The 19,610-nt window shown below is 40.4% G+C and overlaps 1 protein-coding gene across 6 annotated transcripts in view; it reads left to right on the forward strand.

Moving 5' to 3' along the window:
* ARSF (arylsulfatase F) overlaps positions 1-19,610 on the forward strand; it is an 80,049-nt gene that overhangs the window by 38,111 nt on the left and 22,328 nt on the right. For 4 of the 6 annotated variants that reach the window (XM_054473105.1, XM_054473103.2, XM_054473102.1 and 1 more), the window contains exons 3-7: positions 1,410-1,559; positions 5,623-5,744; positions 9,943-10,065; positions 13,303-13,726; positions 18,689-18,825. In XM_054473105.1, coding sequence (XP_054329080.1) covers positions 1,410-1,559; positions 5,623-5,744; positions 9,943-10,065; positions 13,303-13,726; positions 18,689-18,825 — 956 coding nt within the window. Of the gene's footprint in view, positions 1-1,409; positions 1,560-5,622; positions 5,745-9,942; positions 10,066-13,302; positions 13,727-18,688; positions 18,826-19,610 lie in introns of those variants that run through there. The other 2 variants (XM_054473106.1, XM_054473107.1) reach the window with 2 other exon arrangements.

The following is a 19,610-nucleotide window of genomic DNA, read 5'->3' on the forward strand; positions in this document are numbered from 1 at the left end:
TCAATAGTTTTTGGGGAGCAGGTGATGTTTGATTACATGGATAAGTTCTTTAGTGGTGATTTGTGAGATTTTGATGCACCCATCCCGTGAGCAGTGTACACTGCACCCAATGTCTGGTCTTTGATCCCTCACTCCCCTCCCACCCTTTCCCTGAGTCCCCAAAGTCCATTGCGTCATTCTTATGCCTTTGCAGCCTCATAGCTTAGCTCCCACTTATGAGTGAGAACATAGAGTGTTTGGTTTTCCATTCCTGAGTTACTTCACTTAGAATAATTGTCTCCAACTCCATCCAGGTTGCTGCAAATGACATTATTTTGTTCCTTTTTATGGCTGAGTAGTATTCCATGGTGTGTGTGTGTATGAATATGAAAATGTGATATGGATAGATAGATACCTACAGATCTATACAGATAAAGAAAATGTGATATATATAGATATCTATAGATCTATAGATATCAAGAGTGTCTCGCTCCAAGCACCAAGCACTGCTGCTGAATGGCAGCAGAAGTGCCCAAAGAAATGCTCTCTTGGCTTCTCACTTTGTATACAATCTATAGCTATCTATCTCTATATATCACATTTTCTTAATCCACTCATTGATTGACGGGTATTTGGGCTGGTTCCATATTTTTGCAACTGCAAATTGTGCTGCTATAAACATGCATGTGCAAGTGTCTTTTGTTGTTGTTGTTGTTGTTGTTGTTTTTGATGGAGCCTCAGTCTGTCACCCAGGCTGGAGTGCAGTGGCACAATCTTGGCTCACTGCAACCTCCGCCTCCTGGGTTCAAGTGATTCTCCTGCCTCAGCCTCCCTAGTAGCTGGGATTACAGGAGTGTGCCACTATACTCGGCTAATTTTTGTACTGTTAGTAGACACAGAGTTTCACCATGTTGGCCAGGCTGGTCTCGAACTCCTGACCTCAGGTGATCCACCTGCCTCGGCCTCCCAAAGTGCTGAGATTACAGGTGTGAGCCACCACACCCGGCTGCAAGTGTCTTTTATATATAATGCCTTCTTTTCCTCTGGGTAGATACCCAGGAGTGGGATTGCTGGATCAAATGGTAGATCTACTTTTAGTTCTTTAAGGAATCTCCATACTGTTTTCCACAGCGCTTGTACATTCCCACTAACAGTATAAAAGGATTCCCTTTTCACTGCATCCATGTTAACATCTGTTGTTTTAGCCTTTATTTTATGCAAAGTGAGAAGCCAAGAGCGCATTACGTTGGGCACTTCTGCTACCATTCAGCAGCAGTGCTCGGTGCTTGGAGAGAGACACTCTTGAGCTTGGGTAGACGTCTTGGAGATCCACGTCATCTCCAAAGATCCCTGTTGTGTTGTGTTGGGAGGTGAATCCTGAATCCACCCAGAGAAGCCTGATACCAATAAAATCCCTGCTTGCTTTCCAGGAGACCCTTGGTCTTCATGTCTTTGGTGTGTGTACTCTTGAACACATGCCAGGCATGCAGGGTGCATGACGACAAGCCTAATATTGTCCTGATCATGGTTGATGACCTGGGTATTGGAGATCTGGGCTGCTACGGCAATGACACCATCAGGTAAGGCGGTTTCATGGCCAGCCACATGTTCATCAGTCATTCAGGTTCGGCAGGCTGATTGTACGACTGCATCTATATGCAAAACCAAATGTATTTGTTGGGATTTTTTTTTTTAGTTACTTTAAACTTTTTGATAGTTTTAAATTATTTAGATTATTTAATAGTTTTACAATTACATTTTTAATAATTTTAATTTGAATCTTTCAGTTTTTAAACTTAAGAAATAATAATTGTCCATCTTCACAGTGTACATAGTGAGGTTTGGATACATACAAAGTATAGAGATCAGATGAGGGTAATCAGCACATCCAGCGCCTCTAGCATTAACCAGGATGGCCATTGTAAGAGCACGGCTATCTGGACCCGAGTCCTGGCTCTGCATTTGCTAGCTTTGAAGTCTTGGAGAAGTCGCTGAACCTCTCTGGGCCTTAGTTTTCTTATTTGTCTAATGCAGAGAAGGCTTTATATCCCTGAGTTTATATAAAGTATATATATTTATATATAAATATATAAAGTATATATATTTATATATAAATATATAAAGTATATATATTTATATATAAATATATAAAGTATATATATTTATATATAAATATATAAAGTATATATAAATATATAAAGTATATATATTTATATATAAATATATAAAGTATATATAAATATATAAAGTATATATATATAAAGTATATATATAAATATATAAAGTATATATATTTATATATAAATATATAAAGTATATATATTTATATATAAATATATAAAGTATATATATTTATATATAAATATATAAAGTATATATATATATAAATATATAAAGTATATATATTTATATATATAGTTTATATATTTATATATAAATATATAAAGTATATATATAAATATATAAAGTATATATATTTATATATATAGTTTATATATTTATATATAAATATATAAAGTATATATATAAATATATAAAGTATATGTATTGATATATAAATATATAAAGTATATATAAATATATAAAGTATATATAAATATATAAAGTATATATATTTATATATATAAAAAATATATATTTATATATATAAAAAATATATATTTATATATAAATATATAAAGTACATATATAAAGTATATATATAAATATATAAAGTATATATATAAATATATAAAGTATATATAGTTATATATGAAGTATATATTTATATATATAAAGTATATATTATTTATATATAAATATATAAAGTATACATTATAAATATATATTTCTAATATATAAATATATTAATAAATATGTATGAATTTATGAATATATATTTATATATTCAATTATATACATTCATAAATATATAAATGTGAATATGTATATTCAGCAGAATTCATTCTGTTTCCTAATTTGGCGAGCCAATAGATTCTTTAAGGTGATGAGCTTGTATTTTTAACAATGGGCATTCTGAAAGAAGAAAAACAGATATGAAACAAACTCAGAGCTTTGTGGTGGATAATAGGAGCTATCTGTATTAGCCGTTCTTATACTGAACTTAGGAGTACATCGTTATAAGACATACATCATACACTTTTAAGATCATTGCGTTGTGTGACTAATAGATGCCGAAGGTAGTCATCCCAGTTTTCGACAACAGAGCTAGGAGTCACGAAAAAGTAGTCGCCGAAAATTAACCATTGCTTATGAGAAAAGAAGAGAGGACTCACCCAAAAGCACAGAAACACGGTGTTCATAAATAGCAGACATTTACAGAGAGTATGTTAGCATAGGGTATCGGTGTTTTGCTGAAAATACTAGCAATTTGAGAAGTGAGATTATAATGTGAAATCTGAAACCAGGCACATGTGCCCCAGGAATGCAGTTTACAATTTTTTTCTTTGCAAAATAAATAATGTTTTAAAAGTTGGTAGGTGACTTCCATATCCAAAAAAAAAAAAAAATCAGATGCACACCTTGGTAAATCTGGAAATTCTCCTTGCACCAGTTACCTGTCATAATTTACCTCACGAATAAATGTAGAACTCATTATATTTTATTTTCATCCAAGAGGAGACTGATTCTTTTTCCAGAAGTCTCTCCAGCCTCCAGAAATCTCTTGTTAAATTATTTTTTAATTGACGAATTATAGTTTTGTGTATTTCTGGTGTACATCGTGATGTTCTGATTCATGGATCCATTGTGGAATAGCTAAATCAAGCTAATTAACATGCACAACCACACATACTTATTATTTATATGTGGTGAAAATGGTTAAAATTATAGCAATTTCAAGAATAGAATACATTGTTATTAACTATAGTCACCACAATCTGCAACAGATCTCTTAAATTTATTCCTCTATGTGAGGAATAAATCAAATAGAGGATTTATTCATGTTTGGCTCCGTGAAATGTTGTATCCTTTAACCTACCTGTTCTCGACCCTCGCCCCAGCCCCGATACCCACCATTCTACTGTCTACTTCTGAGTTTGCTATTTTAGATTCCACACATAAGTGAGATCATGCGGTATTTGTCTCTCTGTGCTTGGCTTGTTTCATTTAATCTAATACCCTTCCAGTTCATCTGTGTTGTCGAAAATGATGGGATTTCCTTCTTTTGAATATTTAATCATATGACAGTGTTGCAACCTATGTAGACTGCAGGGAAATGTATCTATCAAACCAGTGAGTGGGTGGTCTGTGAGTAGTTAGGCAGAAGTAAGGTCTGTAAGCAATTAGCCTCGATAAATCAGACCCCAATCCCTTAAGCATTATATTTTGTAAGGCTGTAGTACAGTGAATGGACACCATATAGCGGCACCCATGTATACGAACCCTGCAGAACAACAGCTGCCTGGAATCTCAGTCATACTTCACCTTGACACGGGCAAAAAAGAAAAATGAATTCCGTGTGCAGTTACCTGCTCTGGGCACCTGGAAATCATAATAAACAGAGATGTTGTTTATCTTCAGATCTCCCTCTCTCTCTCTCTCGGTCTCTCTCTCTCCTCTTTCTGTCTCTACATCTCTTTCTATGCCTGTGCCTGTCTCTGTCACCCCTCTCTGTCTGCTTGTCTCTCTGTCTCTCTCTCTGATTGCCTCTCTCTGTCTCCCTCTCTTTGTCTATCTCATTCTATCCATTTCTTTCTATCTCTTTCTGCCTCTCTCTCTCCCTCTCTCTGTCCTTCTGTTTCCATCTCTGTCTCTCCATGTCTTTCTATGTCTGTCTCTGTCTCCCCCCTTTCTCTGTCTGCTTGTCTCTCTTTCTATGTCTCTCTGATTGTCTGTCTCTGTCTCCATCTCTCTCTTTGTCTATCTCACTCTATCCATTTCTTTCTATGTCTTTCTGTCTTTCCTTCTCTCTCCCTCTGTCTGTCTCTTTCCATCTCTCTCTGTCTCTCTCTTCCTCTCTTCTTCTCTCTCTCCATCTCTCTCTCTGTATCTCTCTCTGTGTCTCTTTCTCTCTTTTCATCTCTCTTTTTATGTTTGTCTCTCTCTGTTTTTCTTTCTGTCTCCCTCCGTCTGTCTCTCTTTTTCCACCTCTCTTTCTGTTTCTCTCTGTCTCCCTCCCTCTGTTTATCTCTCTTTCCATTTCTTTCTGTCTCTTAATCTCTACATGTCTCTTTCCATCTCTCTCTTTCTGTTTCTCTCTCTGTCTTTCTCTCTCTCTTGTCTTCTCTCTCTGTTTGTCCCTCTCTGTCTTTCTCTGTCTCCCTCTTTCTGTCTTTCTCTCTCTTTCTCTCTCCTTTTTTCTGTTTGTCTCTCTCTTTCCATCTCTCTCTGTTTCTCTCCATGTGTCTTACCTTTTGTCTCTTTCTCTCTCTTTTCATCTCTCTCTTTCTGTTTGTCTCTTTCTATCCTTTTCTGTTGCTCTCTTTCTCGTCTGTCTCTCTCTCTTTCATCCTTTCTTTCTGTCTGTCTGTCTCTCTGCCTTGCTTTCTGGGTCTCTCCCTCTCTCCCTGTCTGTCTCTCCTCTCTCTTTCCACCTGTGCCTTTCTGTTTGTCCTTCTCTGTCTTTCTCTTGCTCTTCCTCTCTGCTTCCTCCGCCCCCCACCTTTTCCTTCTCTCCAATACACCTTCCCTCTCCCCCTTCAGGACGCCTCACATTGACCGCCTTGCCAGGGAAGGCGTGCGACTGACTCAGCACGTCGCTGCCGCCTCTGTCTGCAGCCCAAGCCGGGCCGCGTTCTTGACGGGAAGATACCCCATCCGATCAGGTGCGCAAACTGGCGGGCTCTGCTGGACTCTGGCCTCATGTTAGGATGTGAGGAAATAAAAATGTGGCTTGACTACATTAACAAGTAAAAAAGGGCTCACGCCTGTAATCCCAGAACTTCGGGAGGCCAAGGTGGGAGGATTGCTTGAGCCCAGGAGTTTCAAACCAGCCTGGGCAACAGAGCAAGACCCCATCTCCACAAAATGTTTTTAAAATAAGTTCAGCATGGTGGCATGTGTCTGTGGTCCCAGCTACTTGGGAGGCTGAAGTGGGAGGATCGCTTGAGCACAGGAGTTTGAGGCTGCAGTGAGCGTGATCACAGCATTACACTCTAGCTTCGTTGATAGAGCATGTCTTAGAAAGAAAAAAAAAGATACAAAGGAAAGAAAAGAAAAAGCACACATGTGCATAGATGCACTGGCACACACAGCTACCACCGGCCACATCAAAATCGCTGCGCTTCTAAGAGATGCAAGATCACCCTGTGTGGTTCAGTTGTCTTTTGATGCAATGACAGCTTTTTATCTGAATTCCAACAAGGTGTACATTTGAGTTTCCCAGGTCAACAAAGATAAGATCTCTTGGAATGAAGTAATTAATACAACATGTGTTTACACATTCAGTCTGTCACCAAAAAATATCTTTTTTTTCCTTTCAAACCACAAAGTCATGGCCGGGCGCGGTGGCTCATGCCTGTAATCCCAGCACTTTGGGAGGCCAAGGCGGGTGGATCACTTGAGGTCAGGAGTTCCAGCCCAGCCTAGCCAACATGGTGAAAGCCCGTCTCTGCTGAAAATGCAAAAATTAGCCGGACATGGTGGCATGCGCCTGTAGTCCCAGCTACTCAGGAGGCTGAGGCAGGAGAATCGCTTGAACCCGGGAGGCAGAGGTTGCAGTGAGCCAAGATTGTGCCACTGCATTCCAGCCTGGGTGACAGAGCGAGACTCTGTCTCAAAACAAACGAACAACAACAACAACCAAAAACCCACAAAGTCATAAACCAAAAAATTGCTATCAGATTTTTGGACAACTTTCATCACAGCATTTTACCCATGGAGACAGTAGTATTATCCCCTTGCTCAATTTATATCAACTTTATTTTATTTATTATTATTATTATTATTATTATTTTTGAAATGGAGTCTCACTCTGTTACCCAGGCTGGAGTGCAGTGGTGCAATCTCGGCTCACTGCAACCTCTGCCTCCTGGGTTCAAGTGATTCTCCTGCCTCAGCCTCCTGGGTAACTGGGATTATAGGCACGTGCCACCAGCCCTGTCTAATTTTTGTATTTTTAGTAGAGATGGAGTTTCGCCATGTTGGCCAGGCTGGTCTCAAACTCCTGACCTTAGGTGATCCACCCACCTCGGTCTCCCAGAGTGCTGGGATTACAGGTGTGAGCCACTGCACCCGGACATATATCAATTTTAGATAAAACAAAAATGAAATGAGAAGAAGGAAATGATCGTAAGCTCTAGTTGTCATGTTCTCATTACTTTTTAATCTATTACTATTATTTTGAGACAAGGTTCTTGCTCTGTTGCCCAGGATGGAGTGCAGTGGTATGATCACAGCTCACTGCAACCTCAACCTTTCAGGCTCAGGTGATCCTCCCACCTCAGCTTCCTAAGTAACTGGAACCACAAGTGTGCACCACTATGCCTGGCTAATTTTTTAATTACTTAGGGTCTTGCTGTGTTTCCCAGGCTGGTCTCAAACTCTTGAACTCAAGCCATCTTCCCTCTTTGGCCTCCAAAAGTGCTGGGAGTACAGGCATGAGCAACTGCACCCAACCTGGTGACTTTTTTTGTTTGTTTGGTTTTTTGCTTTTGAGATAGGCTCTCCATTTGTTGCCCAGGCTGAAATGCAGTGTCACAATCTCAGCTCATCACAGCCTCAAACTCCAGGGCTCAAGTGATTCTCCCTCCTCAGCCTCCTGAGTAGCTGAGATTACAGGCATCCGCCACCATGCCCAGCTAATTTTTGTATTTTGGTAGAGATGGGGTCTCACCATGTTAACCAGGCTGCTCTCGAATTCCTGAGCTCAAGTGATCGGCCTACCTCGGCCTCCCAAAGTGCTGGAATTTTAGGCATGAGCTACCGTGCCTGGCCAAAATTAGCTATTTTTAAATGTGCAATTCAGTAGCATGTAGCTCTTTCCCAATATGGTACAACCATCACCTTTATTGAATTCTAGAACATTTCCATCACCCACAAAGGAGATCTTGTCCCCATGAAGCAATCACTCCCCATTCCCCCTTCTCCCAGCACCTGGTCACCAAGAATCCACTTTCCGTCTCTACAAACATGTCTGTCCTGGACATTTCACATAAAAGGAATCATACAGTATGTGACAGTCTGTGACTGGCTTCTGTCACCAAGCATAATGTTTTATGGTAGCCTGGGTCAGAGCTTCATTTATTTTTATGTTGAATACTATTCCCTCGCATGGATTCACTACAGTTTCTCCATCCACTCATCAATTGACGGACAGTCAAGATGTTTCTACTGTTTAGTGACTGTGAGGAATACAGCTATGAACATACATGTACAAGTTTTTCTTTGAATACCAGTTTTCAATCCTTTTGGATTCCTCAGGAACCTCAATTCTTTTGACATTCCCCAGGAGTGAAATTGTTGGGTTCCATGGTTCTATTTTTTTTTTTTTTTTTTTTTTTGAGATGGAGTTCCACTCTTGTTGCCCAGGCTGGAGTGCAATGGCGCAATCTCGGCTCACCGCAACCTCTGCCCTGGGTTCAAGCGATTCTCCTGCCTCAGCCTCCTGAGTAGCTGGGATTACAGGCATGCACCACCACACCCAGCTAATTTTGTATTTTTAGTAGAGACGGGGTCTCCCCATATTGGTCAGGCTGGTCTCAAACTCCTGACTTCAGGTGATCCCGCTGCCTTGTCCTCCCAAAGTGCTGGGATTACAGGTGTGAGTCACCACATCCAGTCATATGGTTTTATTTTTAAAGGTGAGGGAAGTGGGCTGGGGGCACAGTGGCTCACACCTATAATCCCAGCACTTTGGGAAGCTGAGGAGGGCAGATCAGTTGAGGTCAGGAATTCAAGAACAGCCTGGCCGACATGGTGAAACCCTGTCTCTATTAAAAATACAAAATTAGCTGGGCATGGTGGTACATACCTGTAATCCCACCTACTTGGGAGGCTGAGACAGGAGAATTGCTTGAACCCAGGAGGCAGAGGTTGCAGTGAGCTCAGATCACGCCACTGCACTCTAGCCTGGGCAGCACAGTGAGACTTCATGTCAACAACAACAACAACAAAAAAAAAAAAAAAAGAGAGAGAGAGAGAGAAAAAAAGAAAAAAAAAGCTGAGGGAAGTGGTCTTCGCTTGTGGGTACAGATGCCGCACTTTAATGCCAAATTATGTGGATTCCAGATAGCGGTTCTTGGAGGCAGAATAAAATCGCATGTATCAACCCTACTGCCAGTCTGCTGACACTGACTTTGGACGAGAAGAAAGAAAAGGTCTTTTTTGGCTGAGTGCAGTGGCTCATGCCTGTAATCCCAGCACTTTGGGAGGCCAAGGCGGGCAGATCATGAGGTCCGGAGATGCAGACCATCCTGGCCAACATGATGAAACTCCGTCTGTACTAAAAATACAAAAATTAGCTGGGTGTGGTGGCGTGCACTTGTAGTCCCAGCTACTTGGGAGGCTGAGGCAGGAGAATCACTTGAACCTGGGAGGTGGAGGTTGCAGTGAGCTGAGATGGCACCATTGCACTCCAGCCTGGTGACAAAGCGAGACTTCATCTCAAAAAAAAAAAAAAAGATCTTTTCTTAGTCTGTTTGGGCTGCTATGACAAAAATACCATAGACTGGGAGGCTTATCTACAACAGACATTTACTGCTCACAGTTCTGGAGGCTGGAAGTCCAAGATCAAGGCATGCCAGATTCAGTGTCTGCTGGGGACCTGCTTCCTGGTTCATAGACAACGCCCTCTTGCTATGTCCTCACATGGTGGAAAGGGTGAGAGAGCTCTCTAGGGTCCCTTGTAAGGGCACTGATTCCATTCTTGAGGCTGCACCCTCCTGACCTCATCCCCTCCTAAAAGCCCTACCTCCTAAACATTACCTTGCGGATGAGGGTTTCTATGTGCAAATTTTGGAGTGAGAAAAATATTCCCTCCATAGCAACACCTACTCATAGTACTTTTTTCCACACCACTTCTAGGTATGGTTTCTAGTGGTAATAGACGCGTCATCAAAAATCTTGCAGTCCCCGCAGGCCTCCCTCTTAATGAGACAACATTTGCAGCCTTGCTAAAGAAGCAAGGATACAGCACGGGGCTTATAGGTAAGACACAAGAACTGGTGTTAGTCATTGATCATAAGGTAACCATGTCCTTTGTTCTACCCTTGATTGCTGACTTTCTTGGAAACACTGTATTTTACGATGTCTTATGTAAAGGTGCAGTGGCCCATGCCTACAATCCCAGTACTTTGGGAGGCCAAGGTGGGAGGATCGCTGGAAGCCAGGAGTTTCAGACCAGCCTGGGCAACATAGAAAGACCCTGTTTCTAAAAATATAAAATTAGCTGGGCATTGTGGCATGTGCCTATGGTCCCAGCTACTCCAGAGGCTGAAGTGGGAGGATTACTTGTGCCAGGACTTCTTTTTTTTATTATTATTTTTAAGACAGAGTCTCACTGTGTCGCCCAGGCTGGAGCGCAGGGGCACGATATCGGCTCACTGCAACCTCCACCTCCTGGGTTCAAGGGATTCTCGTGCCTCAGCCTCCCGAGTAGCTGGGACTACAGGCGCGTGCCACCACGACCAGCTAATTTTTGTATTTTTAGTAGAGATGGGGTTTCATCATGTTGGCCAGGCTGGTCTTCAACTCCTGGCCTCCAGTGATCCTCCTGCCTTGGCCTCCCAAAGTGCTGGGACTATGGGTGTGAGCCACGACACCCAGTCTGATTCTTCACACAGCTCAGTGATAGGAGATATTTTAAAATGAATATATTACAAGAACATAAAATTTTTCTGGCTCTGCCTGCCTGCATAGCCTCTCACCATGTATCCTGTCACCTGCCTCTTTATTTCACTAAAACTGGACCACACATATTTTCTTCTCACTGCCAAGGATGATAGAAGTCCTCAACCACCCAGTAGTTGGAACTCCAACTACTATTCCTGTTTGGGAAGCCTGGGTTTCAGCTGGCGTGAGAATAACATGCTATTTTAAATCCCTTCAATTTTTGTAATACATCTGCTGTTGATAAGAGAAGGCAATCTCCGTGGGGTTGCAGGACAGGAAGCCTAAGCCAGTAGCATTGCCTCTCCTCTACCTACCCCCACAGGCACTCAGAGGTTGATGGAAGCACAGGCATTCTTGATGGGGCCCTCACCACATACAGGAAGCTGTTAATATTCCTGGTAGATATACATTATTGCAGCCTCTGGAGGTTTGCTGATCATCCACATGCTAGCAGGACTCACAGGCATCCTTTGGTGATCATTCAAGGTGTGGTACGTTTTACTGAATAAGTCCCTTACTTCAATCAGTTTTAATGAGAGCCCCTAGGATTTGCAGCCAGCCAGCTATTCATCCATCCACACTGGGTCCATCCTTCATGATTTATCTATAGCTATCATCAGTCATCTCTCTCTCTTTCTCCATCCATCCATCAACCCATATATCTCTATGCATCTATCCATCCATCTACCTATCTATCCACCTGTTTGTCTATTGATCGATCTATCATCTATCATTTATCTATCATCTATGAATCTATCTACCCATCATCTATCATCTATAATCTATTCATCCACTCATTCATCTATCATGTATCTATCTATCCATCTATCATCTAAATCTATTTATCTAGCCATTCATTCGTCTATTTAGACATCTCTCTATCCTTTCACCCATCCACCCATATATCTCTATCCCTGTCTATTTATCTATCTACTCACCCATCTATCCTTTCATCCACCTATACATACAAATATGCTCCATCTGTCCTCCATCATTTATTTGTATGTATCATATTTATTACATCTATGTCTCTATTGATATATACATACACATATGTACACATAGATGCATACTCCATAATTTGTTTTTGTCCATATCTTATCTGTCTATTCATCCACCCACAACACAGATCTATTCATGCATCTCTCTATCTAATCACCCACTCATCCATGTATCCATCCATCCACCTACACACACATATATACATGCTCCATTTATCCTCCATCATTTATCTGAATTTGTCCTATCCTATCTTATCTATTTATCTATCTATCCATCTATCCAACTACTCACTCTATCTCTATCATCTATTTATCTATCTATCTATCCATTCATCTATCATCTATTTACCTATCAATCCATCTATCCATCATATCTATCTATCCATTCATCTATCCATGCTATCTATCTATCCATCTGTCTATCCACCCATATATCTCCATCCACCTATCTATCTACTCACCTGCTCAGCCACCCACCTATCTATCCATGCATCCACTTACACTACCTACATGCCCCATCTATCCATCCATCATTTATTTGTATCTATCATATTTATCACACCTATCTCTCTATTGATATATACATACACATATGTATACATAGATGTATACACCATAATTTATTTTTATCCATCATATCCCATCTGTCTATTCATCCACCCACAACACAGATCTGTTTGTGCATCTATCTAATTACCCAGTCATCTATCGATCCATCCATCCACCTACACACACATCTATACATGCTCCATTTATCCTCCATCATTTATTTGAATCTGTCCTCTCCTCTCCTCTCCTCTATTCTATCTATCTATCTATCTATCTATCTATCTATCTATCTATCTATCCATCCATCCATCCAACCACTGACTCTATCTCTATCATCTATCTGCCTATCTTTCTGTCTACATATTATCTATCATCTATCTTTCTTTCTATCATCTCTATTTATCTAGCTAGCTATATCTACATATGCATCCATTCATCTATCTATCTACCTATCTTTCTGTCTACATATTATCTATCTATATATCTACCTACCTATCATCTCTAGCTAGCTAGCTAGCTCTATGTATACATCTATTCTTCCATCAACTGTAACCTGCCTTGTCTCTGTGATGTATCTATTCTTCCATCATCTGTAACCTGCCTTGTCTCTGTGATGTATCTATTCTTCCATCATCTGTAACCTGCCTTGCCTCTGTGGTGTATCTATCTTTTTGGCTATGACTTTGTCTTCTCAGTCAATGAGAAAATTTCTAGTTCACATCCTTGACAGAAACTCACAATTCTATTTTTCTCCCTTATTTTTTATCCTATCCTGTTGCTCACAACTGGATCTGAATACAAACTTCCTCTGTAAACTAAAGAAGAACAAAAAAAATGTGGCTAAGTGGCACTCGGATTTTTTACAGGAAGGAGAATATCTCTGCTACTTTATTTTTGTGTATTAGCTGATTGTTTCACTTGAAGAATGCTCACATGGTCTTTGCAAATTGCTGGCATATGTTGACATATTGATGCATAGATGTGTTTGTGTGTTTGGTTTTAGGCAAATGGCACCAAGGCTTGAACTGCGACTCCCGAAGTGACCATTGCCACCATCCATATAATTATGGGTTTGACTACTACTATGGCATGCCGTTCACTCTTGTTGATAGCTGCTGGCCGGACCCCTCTCGTAACACGGAATTAGCCTTTGAGAGTCAGCTCTGGCTCTGTGTGCAGCTAGTTGCCATTGCCGTCCTCACCCTAACCTTTGGGAAGCTGAGTGGCTGGATCTCCGTTCCCTGGCTCCTGATCTTCTCCATGATTCTGTTTATTTTCCTCTTGGGCTATGCTTGGTTCTCCAGCTACACGTCCGATTTATACTGGGACTGCCTCCTTATGCGGGGGCACGAAATCACGGAGCAGCCCATGAAGGCTGAACGAGCTGGATCCATTATGGTGAAGGAGGCGATTTCCTTTTTAGAAAGGTAATGTGAAGTGTATTGAAGATGAGTTGGACTCTTCGGTTGGTACCTAAAGAGGTGGTACCTTGTTTGGGCTCCTGTTGTTAAAATCATGGTCTCTCTATTGGCTCTGAAGTTTATATGTGGTCAGACCATGGAGGGAGACCCTAGTAACTCAAACTCACAAATTGTTTACGTTAATTTACAATGCATCTTGTCATCATGTTAACTTACAAGAGGAAATATATACATATACAGTATATATGTATATACACATATACATATACAGTATATATGTATATACACATATACATATACAGTATATATGTATATACACATATACATATACAGTATATATGTATATACACATATACATATACAGTATATATGTATATACACATATACATATACAGTATATATGTATATACACATATACATATACAGTATATATGTATATACACATATACATATACATATACAGTATATATGTATATACACATATACATATACAGTATATATGTATATACACATATACATATACAGTATATATGTATATACACATATACATATACAGTATATATGTATATACACATACATAACAGTATATATGTATATACACATATACATATACAGTATATATGTATATACACATATACATATACAGTATATATGTATATACACATATACATATACAGTATATATGTATATACACGTATACATATACAGTATATATGTATATACACGTATACATATACAGTATATATGTATATACATAATATATTTTATAATATTTTGTCTGGTTCCCTGATACATATAGATATAGATATAGATAAATATATATATATCAGGAAATCAGATGAAAAAATTAAGTTTTCCATTGCATTATGTCCCTGTTGTTAAAAAACAAAAAAAAGCTACTTGGGGAAATTAAAATCTGAAGGCTTCTCTTTGAGCATGTGATATGTAAGGGCTATTTCATGAACTGGATGAGGTAAATGGTCAAAGGTGATTGTTATAAAAACTTTATGCATCCGGAACACAATGACTGGAAATTTTCAAGGGTATCTATCCTCTTGTTGTTGGACCTTCTTTCTTTAAAAAAAGTCTGTGAACACATTTTTCATTTGCTTTTTCCATATTGATTGAGGCTTAATCTTTATCAATAGCCATTCTAGGATCTGGATTTTCAGGATGTAAGGTGTCTTGTGTACTCTGATACATAGCTTTGTCCTTACTCTGTAGCCCAAGTGAAGGTGATAAATACGTAGTCTGGGGCTGGGCAAGGTGGCTCATGCCTGTAATCCCAGCACTCTGGGAGGCCGAGGCGGGTGGATCATCTGAGACCAGCCTGACCAACATGGTGAAACACCATCTCTACTAAAAATACATGTATTAGCTGGGAGGCTGAGGCAGGAGAATCGCTTGAATCCGGGAGGCGGAGGTTGCAGTGAGCTGAGATCACGCCATTGCACTCCAGCCTGAGCAACAGAGGGAGACTCTGTCTTAAAAAAAAATGTTGTCTGAGAGTAATAAAGCCATATTTGCTCTGTAGATGCAACTGAATGCTTGGTGTCACTTAGAGCAAATCCTTCTGTTCCCTGGTACCTTTCCAAATGTGCAGAGTTCTATGAATTTTTACAGAAAGAGCATCAATATGTGCAAATTAGCACCAACCACTCTGAAAGTATATGATAAGCAATCCTATTATCTTCTGTCTGCCAGTTCATCTTCAAACATTCCCACACAGTTCTCCTTAGGAATTTACATTAGTACTTGAAGAACAGATCCTATTGTTGAGATGTACATTGTTTACCAAAACCTCTGTCGAGTTTCAAAAGCTCCATATGATCCACAATAACACAATATTGAATGGAAAAAACAATGGTGAAGAGGAAATATAAAGACTTGGATGTCGTGACAGTAAGCTCATGGCTTAGGTTCATGAATGCTCAAAACTATTTTTATCTGGATTCTCAGTGTATGACTCTCCTACAGTTGCTATAACAAATCACTATAAGGCTGAGTCCAATGGCTCATGCCTGTAATTCCAGCACTTTGGGAGGCTGAGGTAAGTGATCACTTAAGTTCTGGAGATTGAGACCAGCCAAGGCAACACATGGAGGCCATATTTCTACAAAAAATACAAAAAAATTTGCTGGATATGATGTCATGCATCTGTAGTCACAGCTACTCAGGAGGCTGAGGTGGGAGGATTGGTTGAGCCTGGGAGGTTGAGGCTGCAGTGAGCCCTGATTGCACCACTGCACTCCAGTCTGCGCAACAGAGTGAGGCCCTGTCTCAAAAAATAAAAAAAATTACCACAAATGTAGTGGCCTAATGCAACACAAAGTTATTATTCTGCTGTTCTTGAGGTCAGAAATCCAAAATTAAACTTGTGGGCTAAAATCAAGATGCTGGCGGGGCTATTTACTTCTAGGGGTTCTAGGGGAGAATCTGTTTTCTCTTTCTTCTAGTTTCTTGAAGCTGCCTGCATTCTTTAGCTTGTAGGGTTTTGTTTTCTGACTCAGACCCTTCTGCATCTCTCTTATAAAAGGACATTTCTGATTCCACTGGACCTACCCAGATAACTCAGGATAATCACTTCCTCTCACGATCCTTAATTCATTCCCATCTGCGAAAACATTTTACCGTGTAATATCACATGTTCACAGGTTTTGAGAATTAGGATGTGGATATCTTTGGAATGGGGCATTATTCAGCTGATCACTTTGACATGACTCTTTATTTTGGCAGCTTAGTTTGGGATGCAAACTATTTAATTTTAAATATTTAATGTTCAGAGCTGTGCTTCCTTTGTAGGCTCTAGGTGGGGATTCTTCCTGCCCTTCCCCACTCCTGGTGGCTTCAGGCATCCCTGGGCTTGTGGCCGCATCACTCGTCTCTGCTTCATCTGCATATGGCCTTCCCCTCTGTATTTGTGTCTCATCTTCTGTCTCTTATAACGACAATAGTCATTGGATTTAGTGCCCATTCTAATTCCAGGATGAGCTCATCTTCAGATCCTTAACTAATTACCTCTGCAAAGGTCTTGATATCCAAATAAAGTCTCATTCCAGGTTCTGGGCTTTAAGATATATGGACGTATATTTCTGGGGGCTACTATTCAATCTACTACAATTGTATCCAGTTTCTTCCGGAGGCTCTAGGGGAGGATCTCTTCTGCCTCCTCTAGCTCCTGGTGGCTCCAGATACCCCTTGGCTGGTGGTTGCATTACTCCATTTCCACAGGGCCTCTTCTTCTGTGCTTGTGTCTCCTCTTCTCCTATAGGGACAATGTTATTGGATTTGGGACTCATCCTAATCCAGAATGATCACACCTTAAGTAATTAAATCTCCAGAGGCCCCATTTCCAAATAAGATCCCATTCTGAGGTTTCAAGTGAACATGAATTTTGAGGGGTCACTGTTCAAGACACCATGACATAAGTCTTGTTTTTAAAATTCATTTATTTTTATTTCTTTATATTTTGATATCTCATCAGAGCAGACATTTCCCAACGAATGGCATTTGTGCTGTGTGTTTCCCTGGGTAGCTGAGGACTTATCATTCATGCAGATGGATTATCAAAATTAAAAGTGGGTCAGCCTAGTTCCCTGTATTCTCATGTGAGAACCCACAGGGTGCAAATGGCTCGCCAAGACATTCCTGTTTGTACTGGCTTATGGCTCGTGAAACTCTTGATCTGGCTAAGAAATGACTTCCATACCACTGTCTCTTGATGCATCTCAGGGTGTGACTCTAGTTTGAGGCTTCATGAGCAGTGAGAACACCCACCAAACAGAGCTGGATTTGACTTTTTGCACTCGCATGATATGGGAGGTCCGTGTTGGCTTGCAGTATATTCTACAGTTGTCCTGGCATTTGAGAATCAAAGGAACTGTGATGGTGTCACAGGACTACCAGGTTCATATGCCTGCTGCACAGTAACATACCAATACACTGAGGCAGCGGTGTTTATGGCAGAGAAAGGTTTAATAATTGCAGGGCAATTAGTGCGAACATGAGAGGAGACCTCAAATCCATCTTTTTTTTTTTTTTTTTTTTTTTTTTTTTGAGACAGAGTATCACTCTGTTGCCCAGGCTGGAGTGCAGTGGTGCAATCTCAGCTCACTGCAACTTCTGCCTCCTGGGTTCAGCGATTCTCCCAGCTCAGCTTCCCCAGTAGCTGGGATTACAGGAGCCCATCATGTCTGGCTAATTTTTGTATTTTTAGTAGAGACAGGATTTCACCCTGTTGGCCAGGCTGGTCTCAAACTCCTAACCTCAGGTGATTCACCATCTTCAGCCTCCCAAAGTGGTGTGATTATAGGCGTGAGCCACTGTGCCTGTCCTCAAACCCATCCTTCCAAGGAGTTCTGGGCTGAATTTTTTAGGGGAATCATGGAGAGTCTTGGGGTCATTGATGGGTTGGGGTAATAGAGAATGAAATCATCAGAATATGGAAAGGTATGCTTTGGTAAGTCAGCTTCTCATAGGGTCCTTCAGAGAAGCGGACATCAGCAGTTTACCTGGTATGCACAACCTGAAAGATTATTGCAAATGGAAAACTTAACATTTCATGATGTTATGTTATCATCCTGTAACAGGGTCTATGTGATTCTAGGACAAATAGGTACCAAACAAGTAGGAAGACATAGATTAGAGGGCAAGCTGAACTCAGGATCAAAGCTGAGTATGCTGCAAGCTTAGTTCATTTTGCTTCTCCCCCTCCCTTCCTCTCTGATTGATTTTATGAAGTTTATAGAGATGGTTTCAGTAGCATCACCAAAGGGATTAGGGAGCAGTTGAGGTGCTGCAGGATCATAGAGTCCATTCTATGCAGGATGGGGCCCTTGGGTGGACCCACTCTATCTTCTGCAGCTTGGAGAAGAAGGAAGCAGGTCATGTCTATGAGAAGCCAAGACAATATTTTTCACATTCATAGATATTGAAAACTCACAAGTAGTTTCATTGATGTCTTCTCAGGCACCATAAGGAACCTTTCCTTCTCTTTTTCTCCTTTCTTCACGTGCACATACCTCTCCCCACCACGGACGATTTCATTGGCACCAGCAAGCACGGCTTGTATGGGGATAATGTGGAAGAGATGGACTCCATGGTGGGTAAGTCACAGGACCTAAGTTTACAGAAACTAATGTGTTCTGATAGGACAGGACACCTGAAAACTGCTCTTGGTCAACCTGTAGAGTGAAGATAATTATGCCTATGGGACAGAGTGGTCTGAGACATAAATGAGGTAATAGTTGCTAGCAACTGAGAAAGTCAGCAAAAAAACTATATGCATTTCCTCTCCTTTCTTTGCATGCTGTCCACTTATCAACTGGGGTCTTTGTCTACTTGACTGCATCTCCAGTGCTGGCCAGATAACAAATCAAGTCTTCTTTTACAAAATTTCAACTCTTGTTTTAGATTCAGGGAGTACATGTGCAGGTTTGTTACCTGGGTGAATTACGTGATGCTGAGGTTTAGGATATGATCAAACCCTCCACCCAGACACTAAGCATAGCACCCAATAGTTAGTTTTCAACCCTTCCCCCACTCTTCCTTCACTCCTCTAGTAGTCCCTAGTATCTATTGTTCTGATCTGTGTGTCCACGTATACTTGATGTTATGCTCCCACTTATTTGGTTTTGTTTTTAAAAATAAATTTTATTGTGTATTTTAAGATTCACAACGTGATGTTAAAAGATACGTATAGATAGTAAAATGATTACTATAGTGAAGCAAATAGTAATCATTAAGTAACATAATATAGTAATATTAAGTAATAGTAATGTAGTAAGCAAATGTATCTATCATCTCACACTGTTACTTTTTTGCGACAAGATCAGCTAAAATCTATTTAACAAAAATCCAGCTGAGCACAGTGGCTCCCATCTGTAATCCC

The sequence above is a fragment of the Pongo pygmaeus genome, chromosome X (genome assembly GCF_028885625.2).
Source record: "Pongo pygmaeus isolate AG05252 chromosome X, NHGRI_mPonPyg2-v2.0_pri, whole genome shotgun sequence".
NCBI lineage: Eukaryota > Metazoa > Chordata > Mammalia > Primates > Hominidae > Pongo > Pongo pygmaeus.